The sequence below is a fragment of the Lonchura striata genome, chromosome 1 (assembly GCF_050655825.1).
Source record: "Lonchura striata isolate lonStrDom1 chromosome 1, ASM5065582v1, whole genome shotgun sequence".
Lineage (NCBI taxonomy): Eukaryota > Metazoa > Chordata > Aves > Passeriformes > Estrildidae > Lonchura > Lonchura striata.
The window spans coordinates 99,900,548-99,920,448 of NC_140703.1; the positions used below are offsets into that span (position 1 = coordinate 99,900,548).

Below are 19,901 nucleotides of genomic sequence, written 5' to 3' on the forward strand. Positions count from 1 at the left end.
AAAAAAAAGAAAAGAAAAAAAAAAAAAAAGTGGGTTATTTTCCCCTCATGCTGCATTTTCTCCTCAATCCCTAGTGCAGGGTTGTGTTATTCTCTCTGGGCTCCTGGAGCCAATGCAGGTCAATCCTCTATGTCAGCACTTTCTGGTTTCATCAATAGAGTAGACAGTTCTCTCCTCTGTGGTTTTGTTTAAGTTTCATAAATAGCAACAGCACACAAGTGCATCCACTATCAAAGGGAGGTGTTCTGCTTTTAGGTAATGTTTCCAAATTAGATTTTTTTTTTTTTTTTGGTCTGCAAAGTAGCTTTCCCCTCTTATTTTCATAAACTGTCCTATTGCCTAATTCCAAGTTCCTTCACAGCTAAGGTTGCAGCTGTTTCTGTTTAAAGCTTCATTTCATTTTTCCTCCTCATTAATGCCTTCAATAAGGTCTCATGCTTGAGACTAAAAAATAAGATCTGAAGCATAAAACAATCTGCATTTGTTTCTGCAGTTCTGAGCCTATTCTAGCAATTTAGTTGAAAGACACATCTGCAATACAAACACACACATACGTGTGGCTCCAAGTATTTGCTCTTTTTGTCCTCTACAAACATAATGGGAACATAAAGGGACAGGAATACATGAGGACAAAGGCAGAGAGGGAAATCCAGAGCTGTAAGGAACTCATCACATGAGGAGTAGAGAGGACAATCACACTTGCCTCCAAAATTCACCAGGAACAGTTCCCACCACTCTGTGAGGTGCACTGCCCACTTTGAAGGGCTGATACTCTAGCGCACAGCTGGTTGCCAGCAGGCAAACCCCTAAGTTTCTGATTCAGGTCCTTACAGCCGCCTGTGAAAGGAGACTGAAACGATCAGATAAGTGCATAGTTAGGAGTATACGTCACAAGTAGCAGCACTAAATGGAGGCAAAGCATTCATATTTCCACCTGCCTCAGACCAGGTATTACTTATCGTCCAGCTGGTTTTCTTCATGAAAGACTCCATGAAAAATTATAGTTTTCATGAGAGAGAGACCTGGAGGATCAGGGCTGTAATTCAAAGAGTGAATGTATCATATGTATAGAGATGCTCCACGCAGACAACTTTGCTACTGGTCTTAGGTGCTGTCTGCATCTTTCAGGGGAAACAGCAACTTACTGATTATTTTTGAAGATTCTGTCCATTATCACTATGAACTGCATTATTGTGAGACCTGGCATCGTCTTCCTGAAATAGGCTTGAGCTCTTAGTGGGCATGGTACAAGCACAGTACAAAAACACAGTCCTAATTCCCAAATTTTACTGATAATTCCAGCTGCAAGATACTGTCCAGGCAGCCATATCTGCAGAGGATTAGTGAGATGATAGTAGTTGATCTGATGCTGCTAGCTCTTCCTTTCTGAGGCAAAACACTGGAACAGGCTACCCAAGGAAGTAGTGGAGGCACTGTCCCTGGAGGAATTTAAAAAAACCTGTAGAAGTGCCATGAAATTATTTCTACTTATGCTTTCATTGCCTTGACCTTCACCATAAAATCTCCCAGCCCTTTGTGCCTCAAGGTGATAAAACCTATAAATAGCAGAAAAGGACCAAGTAGTGGATCTTTTCTCGAGGAGTCATAGCCCAGTCAAGTCTCAGCAACTGGTGGGGGTGAATCTGAGGGTGCTCAAAGAGCTGGATGATGTCACTGGAAGGCCACTTTTTATATTTGAAAGGCCATCAAAATTTGGAGAAGGACCTAATGGCTTGGAAAAGGCTAGATGTTGCACCTGTCTTCAAAAAAAAGCAAGGACTATCCCAGCTACTACAGACTGGTGGCTTCACTTTAGGAAAATCACAAAAGCAAGTTCTCTTGGAAGCCATTTCTGGGCACATAGAGGAGAAAAATGTGACTGGAAGGTTAATGTGATTACCAATGGTAATCATTCGTATTGGAACAGGTTGTGGAATCCCTATCACTGGTGGTTTTCAAGATCTAACTGAAGAAAGCACTTCTGTGACCAGGAGGCTGGAGTATAGAACCCTTGAGGTTCCCTCTAACTTGAATCACTTTCTGGTTCTAAACAAATACTAATTTTGAAGCAAAGTCAAGAAAACCTTAACCTTCAGAAACTTTTCAGAGACTGTGTCTGAAGGCATATAGGCATTTACCTTTGTGTCTATAGGCATTTGCCTATAACCTGACTAACAAGTGTGTTACATGGTTAAGTTTTAGAGAAACTATTGTCCTATTTTTATTTTAACAATGTCTGGTTTTATTAATGCCCCATTAAGCTGAAATTGGAAGAAGATACTGTCACCTGTTTTGGTTGAATTTTGAAAAATATTTTTTTATCAAAATGAGAGTGTATTCATCTCAAGAATTAAACAAAGCCTGTTTTGTTCAGACTTCTGAAAAATCCCTGAAAATGCGGGCGATTTGGAAAATAGTAACTTTTTGTTATTCTAATGATTTACTTAGAATGTATTAAGAATTTAAAAAAACCCCAAAGCCACTCTTTTACCTTACATTTTTCTTACAGATTAATTCCTAACCTTGTCATTCCTCGGATTTGATTTTTTTTGGACAAAAAGACTTTTATCTAAAATATATCTCTTCCAGTCTTGCTGTGAAAATGAAAGAACAGGTTGGTTTGTTTTTTTACAGAACTTTTATCTTTACTGCAGTGGAATTGATCTATGAACATTTCAGCACAGCACTCAAGGCTGCTCCTCCAGAAGAGAGAGTGCTACAGAAGCATTTGTGGAAGCAGCTGTAGTGTGGGATGCTTAAGTCCACACAAGGAGCCAGCACGCAGCTTTTACTCTAGTGGGGTTCAACCTTCACCCCGCTGGTGACCTACTCAGTGCTTAGCTAGGAAAGCTGAATTTGTGTGACAGCACCCAAAAAATATTTTAAAATAAGCCATTTTCTGTAAAGAGGAAAAGAGGCTTATTCATACTGGAAGGGAGAAGTAATGTAATGCCATTACTCCTGAAAACGTTTGCTATACTGAAGCAATAATAATGCCATCGGGGCGCCTACTGCGTATCCTCACAGAAGTCATATATACAGCGAGCAAATCAATAGATATATCGCATATATAACTAAATACAGCGAGCAAATCAATAGATATATCGCATATATAACTAAATGCGGTGTACATATTTGTAAGTGTGTGTGTATATACGTATATACACAGGTAGGTTCAGATATACATGTGTGTATAGAGCATCTCTGTACCCCGGTATGGGGGTTATTTTTTGGGGGAGAGAGCGCGAGTGCCACGCTCCGCGCGCCGGCTGCCCGGCGCGCCGGCTGCCCGGCATGCCGGCCCCGCTGCGGGCGGGGCTCGGGGCTCCGGCCCCGCCCCGCGGCGCGCGCCGCCCGAGCCGCCGTGCCGATGCCACGTGGGAGGCGGCGGAGCCGCCGCCGCCGCCGGGCCGGAGTCGCGGCCCCTCTAACGCTGGGGACGGCGCTCGCCGGCCGCCGCGAGGAGGGGAGGTCGCGGAGCCCCCGGGACCGCACCGGCATCGCCGAGACCCGATGGGTGCTCGGCGCGGTGGCGCCCGGCTCGCGGCTCGGCCTCCCGGGCCTAGAGGCGCTGGCGGCGGCGGCCGGGCCTAGGGGCGGCTCTCCGCCCTGGGCGGCGCCGTCGCTGCTGCAGGTGCCGGCGGCGGCCCAGCCGGCCCCGCGGCGGGACGGCAGCGACCTGCCCGCCGGCGCGCCCGCCGCCCTGGCCGTGCTGCGCCTGCAGCCCGGCGCCGAGGGCTCGGCGCGGGCGGCGGCGGCCGGGGCCGCGCCGCGCCTGCGGACCGTCTACGTGAACCCGCGCTGGCTGGAGCGCCAGGCCGCGCTGGGGGCGGCGGCGGCGGCGGCGGCTGCCAGCCCCTGCGCCGAGGCGGCGGCGGCGAGCGGCGCGGCCGGGGCCCCGGTCCCGGCTCCGGCCCCGGCCCCGGCCCCGGCGGCTCCGGCGGCGGCAGCGGCGGGGCAGGGCGAGGCCGAGGCGGCGGCCACCCCCTACGTGGGGCTGCGGCGGCCGCTTGGCTACAAGCTGGCCAAGGCCACCAAGGAGCGCATCTGGCGGGGGGAGTTCATTGACCTGTTTTCCTTGCTCCACACAGAGCTGGCCCCCGAGCACGGCCCGCGCCCGGGGGACACGCTGGACCAGTGGGTCTCGGCCTTCCTGGTGTACGCCAGCGTGCTGTGCGAGAAGCACCCGGCGCGCTGCGGAGCCATGTTCAAGTACCTGGACACCATCCGCAAGCTGCACGCCACCTACGGGGGCACCTCCTGGATGAACTACGATGAGGATTTCCGGCGGCGGGCGGCCAAGAACCCCTCGCTGCCCTGGGGCGACGTCGACTTGGACCTGTGGATGAAGTGGATGGCGCCCCTCAAGTCGCTCGTCCCCAGGCGCCCGCGTGCTGAGAGCGAGAGACAGGCCTCGCCGGCCCAGCCGCCACCGCCGGGCCAGAGCCCCAAGCAGGAGGACAAAAGCCAGGTGTGATGGGCCGATGGCCGCGTGTTTCTCTGCTCCGCTGGCTGGGCATGGTGCTCCCTCGGATGGGAAGAGGAGAAAGGGGCAGTTGGGGTGCCCTTGTGTTGGCCGGCAGCTCTCGTTTCATGGCACTGACCCTTTGCTCGTGTTGACCATAGGGACACGGTATCATGGGTGTCCAGCTGGCCACTGTGAGAGGTGTGCACGTGGATGGATGCTCTGAGCAAATATATGAGCATTTATTGCTCCAGCCACCAGAAAATAGGAACCCCACTAATTCCTTCTTCTGGTGTATTTTTGTATTTTCCGGAAGACATTCAGTGGTTTTGTTCTTTTCCTCTGAGTTGTCTTTGAAAAAAACAACTTTCTCAGCAATACAGTTATCTGTATGTAAGGCAAAGAGTACAGACTCTTCTGTTACTATGGGAGCATGTGGGCAGTTGCAGGCAGCATGAGATGGCAAAAAATTGATGTGAATAAACTTCAATAAGAATGGCCACAGTGTGCAAATTTACCGTGATTTGAAGATGAAACCTGTTTTGGGGCTCACTAGATTTAATCCACAAGTTAGAGCCTGTTTTATGGGAAAAGATGATGAGTGTGATTAGGACAAGTAGGGAGGATTTAGTGTACTTGGTTTGCTTTCAGTACAGGCATCACTGTATGAGTTGGTATAACCTGTGGTGGGTGCCAGGAGGTTTACCCTTTCTCCTGCCTGAGGCATGATGCTGAACTCTGCAGCTACAGCAGCCTGCCTGTCTATATTAGAGGTTATGGTGCTTCTCTTACACTGGTGACTGCAGTCTGCCAAATCCCCAGCACAGAAAATGCTGAATGTTGAGTTTCATGCCAGCTGAATGAGGACAGAGAGATTCTGTTATATTGGCTATGTGTATTTGTAACCAAAATTTTTTTTTTTTTTTTTGTAACTATAGAAAGAACTTTTGCCTTCCAGAATAATTTTTGTTGCTTTGTCAGATGCTGTGATTGCTTGGGATTGCCAGCACAGAGGGACTAAGTTCTTTGACTCATGTTAGCCTGGTCCCTTTTCAGGGCATCTGAAAGTACTTGGTGTATCACACCAAGTCTTGCCTTTGGTACTTACCAAAAGTAATTTCTCTAGGCCAACCTGTGACAAAGAAAGGGAGCAAACACCAGGCAGTAAGATAGATAAATCCAGGCCTGTTGGCCTTGCATCTTCTGTGGTTCATGCTCTGTGTTCTTCAGTTTTTTCTGATATGTCTGTTTACATTTCTCTATTCTCAAGGTGAACAGCTCAGTCCTTATTTTCCTACAGATCTTACGTGTGCACCAGATGGGCAATGGTTTATAGCTTTCATCTCATCTGAGACTGGACCTTCAGCTTGTCATGTTAACCACTCTTGTAACTTCTTCCACAGCAGCTGATCTGTCACTGCTGAGCTTTGCTTGGTTGTCTGCTGAGGCACCAGGGGGCTTGATCCCATTTGATTCCATGGAAATTTCCTAGTTGATTTTTATCAATAGCATTGATGTATTTTTCCCCCTAGAAAGTGTGTAAAGAAAAAATAAACATGGTTGTTTTTACTCCTAAAAATACCAAAAGTCTGATGTTTGTAAAATGAGTAGTACTTTAGCAGCACAATGAAAAAGTGAAACTTGTGCAATTAATTGTTATGGTTTCAGCCACCTTTCTGTTATTAGAGAAGTTTTTAACTGGTAGCATATAGTTTCTTACAACTGTTCAAAAATGTCCTTAAATGAAACTATTGTTTAGGCAGCTGTCAAATGTAGATGAGGCTTACGATAAAACATGAGTTTATCATTGGCAAGGTCACAGCAAGGAAGTATTTTTTTACACGTGACCTGTGTGTTTCCCCATATCTCCGCAGCTCCTTGCAAGCTCTCTTTATGTTGCATAAAACTACTTCAGCAAAATAAGATGTGGTATCACACTTGGACAAAAGAACTGGAGAATTAAAACTGGAGAGAATAGCCTTTTAGGGCTTAAGACTTTGGACAGAATCTAAGCTTTTCCACATTCGTGCCATCAATAGGAAGAGGAGGTGTTTTACAAAAACCTTTTTTACCAGGCTGTTGGTTTGAAATTATTTTCTTTTTGTAGTTTTGAGGGATAGCGTTAGGCAGCCTGACTGGATTTTATTTCCCCTTTTAATCCAAGACTCGTTGAATTTCAGCATCATTTAGTTTAGTGCCTGTATTTCTAATTCTGCATTTCCACAGATGATTAAACAGTAAAAATTAAGTCGAAGTATACAAAATGTTGTGTTTGAAGACAGCTGTCCTTTCTAAGGCACTGGTGAAGACTGTAACTTTGCATTACATGGAAAGAACAATGTGAGAAATCCTAGTTTTAGTTGGAATGCAGTAATTGGCGCATATGTAGGATAGCTGAGATTCATTCCTATAAATTTGTCTTGTGTGTATAACTTCAGACAATTCTCTTTTTTTCCCCAGACTCCATGAAAACAGAAGACCAATTGGGATGGGAGTCAGACTAAGTGGGTGAGTTTATTTCTAAAACTTAATAACTTTGTATGGTAAATATTTACAGATTTGTTAAATACAGAATTTCTTATTGGTGCCAACAGCCTGACTCCGTTGGTGTTTATGGAGCTCTGGTATTCTAGTGCATTCTTTTACCTCTGCTTCTGTTGCGTTGCAAGCTGTGCTAGAGAAGACGTAGGAAGTTCATTTTACCCAATCAGCAATTGTAACAATGGACTACAAACCTGCAGAGCAAGCCAGTTTGCTGGAAAACAGGAATTCCTGCAGCGCAGCACTTGTCACAGACTACCCAAAGAGGGCAAAGATTCAGGAAGGTGAATAAATTGAACACTGGTTGAATGAGGTCAGGAACACTCTCCCGGAGGAGAATCCTGCCCTAAAATACTGCTTTGAAAATAAAAGCCAATTTAATGCGCAGATTAAACCTTCTCATTTGACCAAACTTCTGTGCAATCCTGGATCTTTGCAGATCACAACCGGACACTTCAAAACCCTGTGTATTATATTTGTTTAAAAAAAAATAAATCATAACTTGTCTTGTTACAGCTGTTACTTTTGCCATTTCATTGAGAGAGTAGCTGCAACATAAATGTGTATTTGACTCAGAAAAGTATCATACACTCGGGATAATAACTCAGGTTGTCAACAGAATTATTCTGTGAGGCTCAGTATCCTTTCTCCATTGTTCTGCATTAACCATAGCTGTCATTGCCAGGTAGCCCAATTGTGCATTACAAAATTCTTTGTCAATTATAATGATTGATCTAAGTTATAATTTTGTTTTTCTAGTAGAATACTTAAAAATTCTGACCATCAGACTAGACCTTTATAGTCCGGTGTTCATGAAAATCTTTTTCACTGATTAACAGTTTTCATTCTGCATCTCATTGTTTTGTTTTCTTCTCCTTTTTCCTTGCATACTAAGGGGTATAGTTAAGGTAATACTATGATCCAATAATGCTCATGATGGTAAGGGTTTGCCTTTAGTTGTTTCAGGAAAAAGCTGCCATTATCTCCTCTCCCTCTCTCAATATTTCCAATAATATGCATAACATAAAGTGTTTGTAAATTGATATCAAACTGTTTGTGACTTCACCTAAATAAATTTTTTTTATTTAAATGCTATTCTTAATCTTACCAGGTTTTTTCCTCCCTTGTTCTTGTATTGCTATTTTGCTTTTGTATTCACTTTTTTACATCACCTGACTTTTTGCACAATTTCTGGTTTTCAGTTATTAAAGCCCAACTGTATTTTAACTAACAAGTGAAAATAAATCAACCTTTGGAATTTTCTTCCAATATTTTGCATAAAGACTTCATAATGTAGCTTTAGTTGTCGCAGCTTATTCGTCTGCCAGTTTTTGAGACAGTGATAGTACATATCAGGCCTTGAAAATGAAATAACTTCTGTATTAAAATACCAGTATCTTAATGGTCTCCAAACTGAAACTAGCATTCTAGTGAATGCTGAGATTCCTGCATCTGATACAGTAGAATATAGAACACTTTTACATGTTACAAAAGTACTTTTTGTTTTCAAGAAGGTGCTTATGCTCAATCATCTGACCACTCACGCTATTTTTCCCTTGCCCTTCTGATTTAAGAAATCAGAACTCGGTTACTTGCTGGTCTGCGTGTGTTTGTTACCATCATTGCTATATGAACCACATGGCTGCTGCATCACTGCAAGGTTTAATCTTGCTGAGCAAGTGCTGTTAGGGTCAGGATTTGGGGAGAGTTCTGGAAGGAGTTACATGTGGAGTGAGGAAGGATGAGCAAAAACTGGTCTCATCTGTCTCCCTGATGAATTATACAAGTGTGGGTCTTTAGAACCTACAGACTCAGAGCAGCAAAGCAGCCGGTTTAGGTTTTTGTGTCTGCTTTGGGAGCAGCATAGCCAGCTGGAGTCTCAAGCGCTTCCTAATATTCTTTGCTGAGTTCTTCTGCCAAGAATGTTTTGGGTTTGTTTGTTACTCTCTCCAGCTTTCATACAGTCTGGTGCCCTTCCTGGCACTGTTGCCGCCCAGTCTCCTGCTTGCTACTGGCTCTGGGTTGGACCACCCTGTCTTCCATATCTGCTGTAGAGAATTGTCAGAGCTTTACCTTGTTCTCCAGTGTTAGTGGCTGCTTTAAAGTCACTGCCTGCTTTCTTAATGAAGTTTTGTTTCATCTTATTGGCAATGGTGTTTTTGCAGCATGTGGGTCCTACTCTGCTGTTTTTCTTCCTCTGAGCCACCTTGTAATTTCACTGTGGTACTTGTGCATCCTTGCTTTAGGGTTTATTGTTGCATGTGTGCTTTGCCTCTCATTGCTGTGCTGTAAGATTCTGCAGGAAATTTTACTCCTACACTAGTTTCTCATTAAAATGTTTGACTTCAAGGGGTTTCTTCAAGTTTCGACAGTTAAGTTACTGCATGGGTTTGCCTCTGTCCTTGACACTGGGGATAACCCTTTAACTATGTGCTGTGTGAGGATAGAGCACACACTTGAAGAGAGGTTTGGGATAGAACCATGATTCTGTTACTCTTGGACTAACTGTGGCCTGCAGTGGAAACCAGTGATACACACAAGTTATTTTTCTATAAATACTATTTCTGTAAGTGCTATTTCATAGCATGGAGGGATGTCTTTGGTATAGTTGCAATTTCTTATCCTTTGCTCAAAAGATTTTGAGCATTTGTACAAAGGTGCCACAGAGCTTTTCACTAAGACTGATGAAATTTCCAGTTGGGAATATTTGTGAAGTGTTTGGGAATTGATTTGTTTAGGAGGACCAGCAGCTTATAGAAAAACAGTTTTTTTCTCAGTTAACTAGAATTAAGGGGCATACTTTTGAGGAGTAATTTCAAATAAGTTTATTTTTAGGGATTTCTAACTGGATAACTTTTTTTTCCCCACAGATGTGCTTTTTCATGTACTGGATTTATATGCATTGTTATGGCAAAGAACAGATCAAAACTAGTGCAGTGTGATTCTGGCAGCACAAAACAAGTTGCAACATAGGGATAAGACTAAAATATATAGGTCTTTAATTAATTGAGCTGACATGTTTGGTGAGGTGACACTTGAGCTGTAGCAGAAGTAGAGTCAAATATATGGGATTTCTAACTTCCACCTGTGTGCAGCAGGTCAGTTTGAGGTATTTGAGGCATCTGAAAAAACATGGCTATTACTGCTCTTCTGGCCTTATTAGTGCAATGATGTGTCTTTAAATAACAGGTGACAATAGAATGTTATGCATGTGAGGTAGCCTGTTGCATCTGCAGTTGAGCAAAATTACTTCTGATCTCTGATGAGATCTCAGAGTGACTTCCAATTTAAGTTTCAAACATGGTTTTCCCATCTGCTGTTTTAAATCATCTTACCAACTTGGTTATCTTCCTTATAAAAATCTGGTGAGCACAGCAGACATCTTCTGAGGGCAGCATCTGATCAGCCTGTATGTATGGAGCCTTTCCCTCCGTGTGGGTAGTTCTGCCAAGTTGTACAGTCTAGCATGAAGGAAGTGTGTGTAAGTGTGGCTGGGTAGAGAGCACACAGGAGGCTGCCCAGCTACCTGCAAGGCTTCTGTGGTTTTGAGAAGCCAGCAGCATTGGTAGCATTTTTTCCTGTCCACTCCTCTGGTAAAATCAACCCTAAAAGCCCCAGAGACTGTTGTAACCATTGAGGGAAGGGATGTGACTCAGTTCTAACAACCTTAGTGTTGGTGAAACTGTTGCCTGGTGAAGTTACCAAACTTCTTTTCAGGTCGTAGGCTTAACAGGGACTGCAGCTATTAATGGTGTCTCTGGGAGTGCTTTTGGTAACTCTTCCTATGAAGAGATTACATCTCTGAAAACTTGGCTGGAGAAACAATAAAGATCTTACTTTCCCCTCTTGTTTTGGTACTCAGGTTTGGTTTTTACCCTATCATGAAGTTTAGCATACACAATAAAGGACATTTTGATCCATAAAATTTTCTGGGTCCAGCACTTATTTTTTTTCTTCACCTGGGAATCTAATCAAAACCACTTGGCTTTGGTGCAGTTTAGCAGTTTACTGGACAATCAGGTAAAAACCAGCAGAGATTTAAATAACAGGAACATGTTTACAATATCTTACTATTTATAAACTTGAAATATTTCAATAAGTACTTTTACCTTTTTTGGTGGTTGTAACTCTTCTTTTACTTTAAAGAATACTTTATTTTCTGCAATGTCTTAGTGCACTGTTGCTGTGTCAATATTTCCAAGGCAGCGGGGGAATGTTTACATAAAAACACCAAAGTGTTTTCTTTAGATTTCTTAATTGCAAACATTTGCATCCATAAAAACATTTGCACGAAACTTGGGTAGCTTTTTTTTTATTCTGTTCAAAGCTAAACTTGGATCATAATTCCCAGATTTTTTTTTTTCTGAACCATGCAATATGAACATTTTATCTGAACCTACATCAGCAGGTGTAGAAGATTCCACCTGCCACTTCAAATGGCAGTCCTGATCTGAAGTCAGGAGTGGTTGTTTAAAAACAGCTATATTACACTGGCTGCACTGTAAGTGCTTTTGATACAAGTACCATCTACATTGCTGATTCTCAGTGTCTATAAATGCTCTGTTACCCCAAATAAGAGGTTACATGAAGGTTGTGGGCAGTAAAGTGCTGATACTGGTTGGTGGCACTGCTTAGTTAATAACCTGCAAGACAACTTGGTGGTGGAGGACCTGGACTGTGTGTCCAGGAGTAGATGTTCCTAGCATAAACAGAGACATGACATGTCCTTGAAATGTGTAACATGAGCTAAGAGTTCAAGCCTCCTCTGCCTAAACTTTCCACCTTGCACTTGGGCATTCTGGCATGTGTCTTCCACCATACCTGCCTAGGCTCAGCTCCTGGGTTTTTTTCACTTTGTAACAGTGAAATGCCATTGATGGTGTTTGGAGCAAAGAAATACCACCAGGGCAGGCAGATGATTCCCTGCTGTGTACATCTCCCTGGGATAGTTTGTGCAGTGCTAAGGGAAAATATTGTTTTCCCAATATTTTACCTGTGGAATGACACAAGCACTTAACAGAGGTGCTGGGATTACAAATGTTAGCAAGTTCACACTAGCAATAATAAAATAAGGTCAGTTTGAGGTGGGGAAATCTCTGAGGGTGCCTTTGCTCAGGGCATGCAGGTGTGTCTTGCTGCACTTGGTGTGACTGAGTGGACTTGAAGCAATAGAATTCTTGAAGTGGTATTGGACTGGGATAAGCATTAAATTTTCTTTTCCTGTGTCATTTTCCTTGTCCTTTCTCCCTCATCAGCACTCTCTCAAGTGGAATATGTGACCTTGTTATTGAGTACCGGTAGAGAACGGGAAATCTCACTACCATTACATGGGATTGCTGGGAGAAATGAGTGAGTTTACACCTGTAAGATCATTAAGTTTTTCCAGGAGCAGCACGAAAAAATTTGGTGATAATCAAAGGCAAAAAAACAGTGACTTTGAGGGTACCCAGTCTGTCATTCACTTTCCCATTGAGGAAAAGAAGATGCAGCTTTGTGCTTTAGTATGGCCAATGGAAAAGGTTTGGGCAGAATATTTCAGTGGGGTTTGGTTGCAGAAGTAAATTACATGTCATCAGTACTGCTGCAGGTGCTCTATGGGCCAATATGTGAGCAGAAAAAGGAGCCCTGGCCAGTAGGTGAAGCTGATCAGGTTGTCATTGATGCTGACCCACCAAGCTTGAGGACATTTTATGGATCTGATTACAGGACCTTAAAAGACCACTCTTCTTCTCATGCTTTTAGAAAAAGCCCAAACAGAAAACCACACAGCCACAAAGTACTTTCATTGTGTGACTGGAATATAGTTGCAAATGCTATCTGAGAGGACAGCTGGTGATACCTCATATGTACCATTCCCTACCATGCATTTTCTGTTTCAAACATTTTGATTACCTGCAAATTAAATGGAGTATAATTGAATTTTTCAGTATTACTAGAGAACAATACAATTTACCTGTGTGTTAAGACAAAATGGCTTTTACTTTTGTTAGCAAGCATTTAGAAACATGTTTGATTTGTTTGGGGTTTTTTGTCAGTGCACAAAGCATTGAAAACAAACCCTTAGTATTTTACAACACTGTTGCACTGCTGAGGACAGCACAAGTTGTTCACAGACCTGTGTTGCCCAGACGTATAAATAATCTCAGTTGTTCCCCATCAGATGGGGAGGAATGGATAAACACATCCTTTACTTGACTCTTGTATGAGGTTAATACAGAGTGCTTCCCCAAATGGAGAATCTGAGAACTAGACCTTGGGTCACCTGCTTGCCTACTGGCTCACAGCATCAAAGCTGCTGGGCTGAGATACACAGTGCCTTTTCACTTCTCTTGATCTCTCCAGCCCACACTCCCAGATTGTTTCTGAAGAGCATAGGAACAAAGAAACTCTTCCCTTTTCTGTTACTCCACCCCCCTCTCTTCCCTCCTTGTTCTGCAGCTTCAGTCTGACACCTTGTTCTCTGAAGCTCCTGCAAGACATGCTGTAACTGAGAAACAGAAACGGCTGAGATGTTTACTGTTGAGTGTAAGAAAAGTGCAATGCTACTTAGCTTTCCTAAGTCTGGGATTTGTTTGTTATAGCCTGGTTAATGTCTCCCAGTGGTAGAGGACCAGAAAAGGTAAACCTACTTATTGCTGTGACTTGTGTTGCCCAGGAGAGTACCACAGCATGCCCTGTATAACAAATGGCATGAGCATGGGAAGATTTGGCTGTGGTAGGAGGTAAAAATTATTTGACAGATGTGTTCTGGTAAGATGGCTTACTCTGTGGCTTAACCTGGCAAGCCAAAGGAAAGTAAAGCATGTCTTAATTCTCTTTCAAAATGCAGAAGTTACTTTCTTGAGAGGATATTGTTGCCTTGAGCATGTGTGCCTTTTTGATGTAGAATGTTTTAAAAGTAAGGATGCAAGTGAAGGCCCTGTCAAGCAAGAACTGAAAGCTTTGAAATGTTTGCTGTAGATGCTTCATCTGTGACTTTGCTCTCCTCAAGATTACTGGCAATTAAATTAACTGATGTATTCATATTTTAATGCCTGTGAAGTTGCACCACAGGTTTACAGTGTCATTATTGATTAATTATTTTATGCACAGCAATCAAAGGACCTAATCTGATTTGTCATCTTCCCTCCTCCCCCCCTCCTCGTTCCCTGTTCCCCCCATCGCAGTCTGTGGCAGAGATGTCACTGTGAAAAGAAGAGCAATTTCAGGCATCGAGGTGAAGGCTGGCTGGACTGACTTAGGGAGCTTCAGAGAGTGCCATTTAGCTGATGTTGTCCTCTCTTGCTGCACCCCTTGAAAACAGGCAGGACTAGAGGCAAAGAGTTAGAAGCACCTGAGTGGGTCAGTGAGGAGAAGTGAGCCCTTTGGGATAGGTAAGGATGGGAAAGTTGTCAATATTTAATAACTTTCACCTGTTGTGTCCATTCTAAGGATTTGGTGAAGTAGGAAATGCACCCTCCTATGCTAGTACTTATACAGAGCTCCAGAAAAGGGGTGAAGTTGGGGCTGGCTTTAGATTCCCTGCTTTCCCTCCTTGTCTGTTGCCATGCTTGCTGTGGAAGCTTTGGCAGGAGGAAGGGATCAGTTCACCACCCCTGTTCCTCTTGACATCTGGGCTTGTGGAGTGCCAAGTGGTGCTGGAACAGTTGGTGCTGCTGGGAGAGGTGGGTGAGCTGTGGCTGAGGGCTGGGGGGAACAGTAGAAGAAATGACATGGTGCTGTGCCAGGGCTGCACAACAACTGCCTGAGCTCATCGTGCTCTAGGAGCTCATGGGAGCAGAAATGTAGTTGATGTCTAGAAAATATGAGTTTGGCAAATTTGCATGTAAGCATTGGAAAGTGTAACTACAGAGCCACAGGAGGCTGGAGAAAACATAGTCTACTAGGGGAAAACAGTAAATTAGGAGAAATATTCTATTTGGAGGCCTCTTTCAGGCAGTAAGGAAACAGAAGAGTCTGTGTGACTTTGTTGTGTGTCATGTTAAGTACAGTCAATACCGAGTCATAATTTACAGAGGTGCATTGTATAGATAAATTGTTGAATTTATAGGTGGCATATGAATATTTGTTTCCTGTGTTGTTTCCTATTGCAGTTTCTATTCCAGTCTTTGTCCTGGAATTACTGGGGTTTTTTTTTGGACTAGGAGTTCCCAGGGGCAGTCAGTGGCAATGCCCCGAGTAGAAACTCTTTAGAGCTGTCTTAGATACACTCATGATTTACCTTCCATGTGTGCTTCTTTGCTTTTGTAGGCTGGATTTCACCTCCTGTTATAAGTGTAGATTTCTAGGGCCCTTGGCAATTTCTCAGTGTTTCCTTTAAAGATGATGATTCAGCCCACGAATTTCCAAATATCCCAGAGTTCCTTCTAACTTCTTCTGAATGAAGGTGCTTCCAACTTCTCTAAATACCTCTGCTAGGTCATGGGTAAGAGAAGCTAAACTTCTGTGTGTGTCTTTGACTTTATTTTGTTCCTGTCTTGTCTCTTGTCCTCTGACACACTGTGCTGTTCTTTACAGTGCAAGTTTTACTTCTCATGTTTATAAAACAAAGCTTAGCCACCTGACCTAGGATGCAGCATTATATCAAAGAAATATCATTCAGCCCATTTTGTTCAAAGTGAAGCTGCTCCTACTGCAGCTATATAAAAATTACTCAATTTTTGTCAACAGATGAGCCTCTTATATTCAGCACACTCACGTACATTTATTTATTTCCAGTTTTCCAATTTAATGTATTCATTGTTGAAGATGTTACTTTAACAGGTTGTGGCATCAGAAAAGTTGTTTCTTCCAGAAAAAAGCAATTTCTATAAAACAGAAAAGGTCCTGAAAACCCATCTCAATTATTCTAAGATGTTTTCTTCCTCTTTACTCCCTGAAAGGAAAATTGATTCATCTAGTAATTTGCACAGAAATTCCTCTCACTTTACTGCGAAGCCCTAGAAGTACATTATAACAATTTTTTTCATGCACTTTTTACTGCATAAAGGTGTATTTGGTAACAAAACATGAGGCTTGGTTTTTACATTAATGAAGATGACCTACAATACCAGTGGGATATTTCAAAACATTTTTAAAACAGAAATTAAAATAATTTCTCTCTTTACTTAGAAGATAAATTATGTGAACCAACTTCTGAGACTATATTTGTAGCACTGTCTTTAGTTTCTATTTTGGTGGTCTGGCTTGGAGCTAGACTTTTTTTTGTTAACTTGGAATTTTTCTGGCACAATGCAAAAATGGTTCTATTTTATTATTATGAATATTTTACAAACTCTTTCAGAGTAGACTTTTCGAAGTTAACCAACACTTGTGCAGTTATTTTCTACTTCTTAGAAAACCACAGCTGAAAGGAGCAATTAAAAAATTGATTGCTGCTTTAAACTTCAAATTTAATCTGTATTTAACACAAATAAGCTCTCATTTCAGGCTTGCCTGATGCAGCCATTTCCCCTGTCAATGTTAATTATACTTTTGGGTATGTGTGGACTGTAGGATCTGGCGCTTAGGGATTTAGAAATCGTGGGTTCTCATACAAGTGGTTCCAGATGGGTGGATTTTTTCTTTGGAGACTCTTGGACCTTCCCAAGACATAACTTGTACCAGCCAGTCCACACTTGAAATACAGCACCTCTCAAGAGTCATTTGGTGTAGCTGGGCTGCATTGTGCTCAGAAAAGCTGCACTGAATTTCTCTCATCCAGGCTTGCAAAGCACGCTAATACTAGGCCTTACCAATATCAATATAAAAAGAAATACATGAATAATCATAGAGGTGACTCTCTGCATACTCCCTGACTTTCACTGTCACTGCAGGAGCAGGGAGGTGCTCTGTGCAGAGGCAGCTGAGCTGATCCTGGCCTGAGGTGCCACAGAGCTGTGGCAGTATCCTGGGGATGTGGGTCCTGGCATGTCCCAGTCCCTGCTCACTATAAACAGTGTCCCCAGCAGGAGCACAAAGGAGGTGAGCTGCTGCTCATCTGTGGCTCTTGGGCAAGGCAGATGTCCACCTCTGTAGTGTGAGGTACAGAGCTCAAAGCAGTTCTCAAAGCAGTCTAAGCATAAGAGAGCACTGGACCTAAGTCACACTAGTCCCAGCCGTGGCAATGACTAAACCTGCATGTGACTGAGCTGTGACCTACTGTACAGGATGCCAAAGCAATTTGCCTGCCTACCATTACTCTCCTTCTCCCCAAAATATAAAGCTAAGTTTATATAAATGTAAAACTCTCATATGCAAATACCAAGTGGATTTCATTCTCAAGTTTCAAATAAATGTCAATGGTCTAAGCATAATAAATAAATAAATAAATGGCTATATGTGTCTGTTTTATTCAAAGCCACATTTGCAATTCAGAAATGTTCATTGGAGCCATCAGACTTTCTTTCCCCAGCTCTCAAGCAGAGAGAGAATCTTCTGTTGGGAAGTCAGCTGCCTCAGGTGATGCACTACTCATGGGTGTGTTACATCTGTTAACTGCAACAGCAGTCCTTGTCTGAAATTTGGGGTGTTTTTGGGGCTCAGCTGCCATCTCACAAGTGCATCACAAGGCTTGTTGCATAAAATCAAGGCACCTCCAGTTGGACCAACTTGGGCAAGCAGCATGAGGACAGAAAATTTGATCACAAACAGTTGTAAGACTGTTGTTTGGTTGCTCTCTTGGTGTTCATCATTTCTTATATCCCAGGAAAAGTTCCCACCCTTAAAAAAAAAAAAAAAAAAAAGTCTTTTTTTAAAACAAGAAGAAATTTCACATGCACAGGCTTGGTATCCACAAAGTTTCAATATAAACTTTTATTTTCTGGGCAGTAAGAGTTTTCACTATCCTCCTGAGGCATTGATAGTATTTTCATTCTTTCAGCAGACTATAGAGCAAATAACAAATTAGTACTTTGATTTTTACCAACTCCTGGTAGTTGGCCTGTTTACATAATGCAGAAATTATTACACAGATTGTTGTTTTGGCTGGAGGAATAAGTTCTAACACATTGCAGCTATTTAGTAGGGAGAATTTGTTCTGGAGACAACCATGTGTTCTGGGAAAGGGATGAGAAAAGATAAACAAAATAAATGAACATTTGGAATAGAAATGGTGAGGTAGTTGCTGCCCAAAGTGGAAAGCAAGAATTCAAGTGTATTTCTTCTCATACATGTGCATAAGTTTGATATCTTGAATCAAAAAGAAAGAACACACATGCATTCTTTCCAGTAACTGTCTGCATGCTCACATCCAACTAAAATTTGCAATTTCAGTTTAAGCAGGAATACTGTAACAAGTCCTAGCAAACCAACAGACAATATATTGCAATGGTTAATTTGATGTATTGTTAGTCTTTTTTTGTTCCCACTACATTTAGATACCCATTGTTTTCAGCTTGAAAATTTAAGAAGGTGTGAGCTCTGCTTTTGATTAGCTATGTAGACCCATCCCGCAGTGCATCACTAATTGGTAAGATTTTAATATCATAAAAGCTAGATTGAGTTACAGCATTAGCAATGGATCCATCCTCCTTTGTGTCGATTACAGGTCAGCTGAGGCTTTCACTGGTTTGAGAAGATGTGTGGCTGATGTGAACCAGCAAAGCTGGCCCTGCACTGCACTCATCTGGCTCCCTGGCAGCATCAGAGCTGTGCCTGCTTGAAAGCAAGAGGTCACCCTCAGTGCACTGCTGAAATATGCCTGTTGTTGGCAGGAGGGTCCCTGCTGCAGAGCAGTGAATTTCAGCGCAGTCCTCAGGATCAGCCTGGCAGCAGCTCATGGGTATGAAGGCACTTTGTCATTCTCCTCAGGACATGCTGAACAAATCCTTAGCCAAGCAATGGAAATGAGGCATGTTTCCAAGTCGTGTCAGTGAGTTCCAGGGAAGTGCTTGTCAGTAACTCTGTGTGTGCTCCCACTCTGCCTTGCTAAGAGATGTGTTTCAGCCTCTCCTGGAGAGGGATGAACTTTTTCAGCTTGCAAAGTACCTGTAACTGCTCTGGCTTAGCCTCAAACTGATTTTTCAGCTCCTTAAACAAACCAAGAGATTAAAAGAAAAAGCACTCTCAGTCTGTTTAAGCTGAATTTTTGTTCTTCTGCAAAAATAAATATTTCCTTTTAAGTAAAAAAAATCTAGAGAAAGTTGTAGGGGGTAAAAATACACAGACCTATTTCTTACTGATGAGGAAAAGACAGTAATTTGAGAAGGCACATTTCAAGGATGCAATACATACCTAAAAAACAGATTAAATTATTAAACATCACTAGTCCTCGTCTAAAGTTTCCTCTGAGCTTTCTCTTTACACAGTCACTATGCTGTTTGTTTCTTTCTGCCTCTCATTAATCCCTCCTTTAATTGTTAGACATTCTTTTTACTGTTAATTTGATTAAAAACACCACTGTGAAGGTTTTTTTTCCTTGCCTTACCACTGGGACCTTCACCATGCACCCAGTTTCCCACAATTGTCTCCTCCTGTTGTATGCCAGAGCCTCTCTACGCCCCATCTCCCCATACCACCTTCGTCTGCTTCTCTTGCTTTGCCCAAGGCTCTGCATGTCTTCCCACCTGATCTTTCTTCACACTTTGGAGTGCCATGAAGGTGCCTCTCAATCTCAGCTGGTCCTCATGCTTGCCCACACTGTGTCCCTCCCCAGGCCCACACCCCAGTCTCCACTGGCTTCCCTGACACCTGCATTTGCTCTCCCAAATCTCTGATTAGGAGATTCTCCTGTTCCTCCTATGTTTTATTTTCCATCTCACCCACTGACATTCCTAAGAAGCGTGGGATCTGGGTGAAAACAGGGCATTGGTTTTGCAATAAATAAATACATCTTTAAGGCTTTTCATGTCTCTAATCAGAAAAGAAAAACAGAAAACTACTCTTGTCCTAATAGAAATCACAGAGGTAAAATGGC

The 19,901-nt window shown here is 42.8% G+C and overlaps 1 protein-coding gene across 2 annotated transcripts; it reads left to right on the top strand.

The window, feature by feature from the left end:
• The first annotated feature begins 3,370 nt into the window (after nt 1-3,370).
• Nucleotides 3,371-19,054, top strand: LOC110469209 (uncharacterized). Of its 2 annotated transcripts, none has more exons than XM_085559118.1 (3): nt 3,371-4,471; nt 6,926-6,973; nt 18,534-19,054. In XM_085559118.1, the coding sequence occupies exons 1-2, from the start codon at nt 3,371-3,373 to the stop codon at nt 6,932-6,934; spliced, it is 1,110 nt and encodes a 369-aa protein (XP_085415244.1). In that variant the 3' UTR covers nt 6,935-6,973; nt 18,534-19,054. The 2 variants fall into 2 exon arrangements, with proteins under 2 accessions (XP_085415244.1, XP_085415242.1); XM_085559116.1 differs by lacking the exon at nt 18,534-19,054 and adding an exon at nt 7,060-17,321.
• Nucleotides 19,055-19,901: the final 847 nt, after the last annotated feature.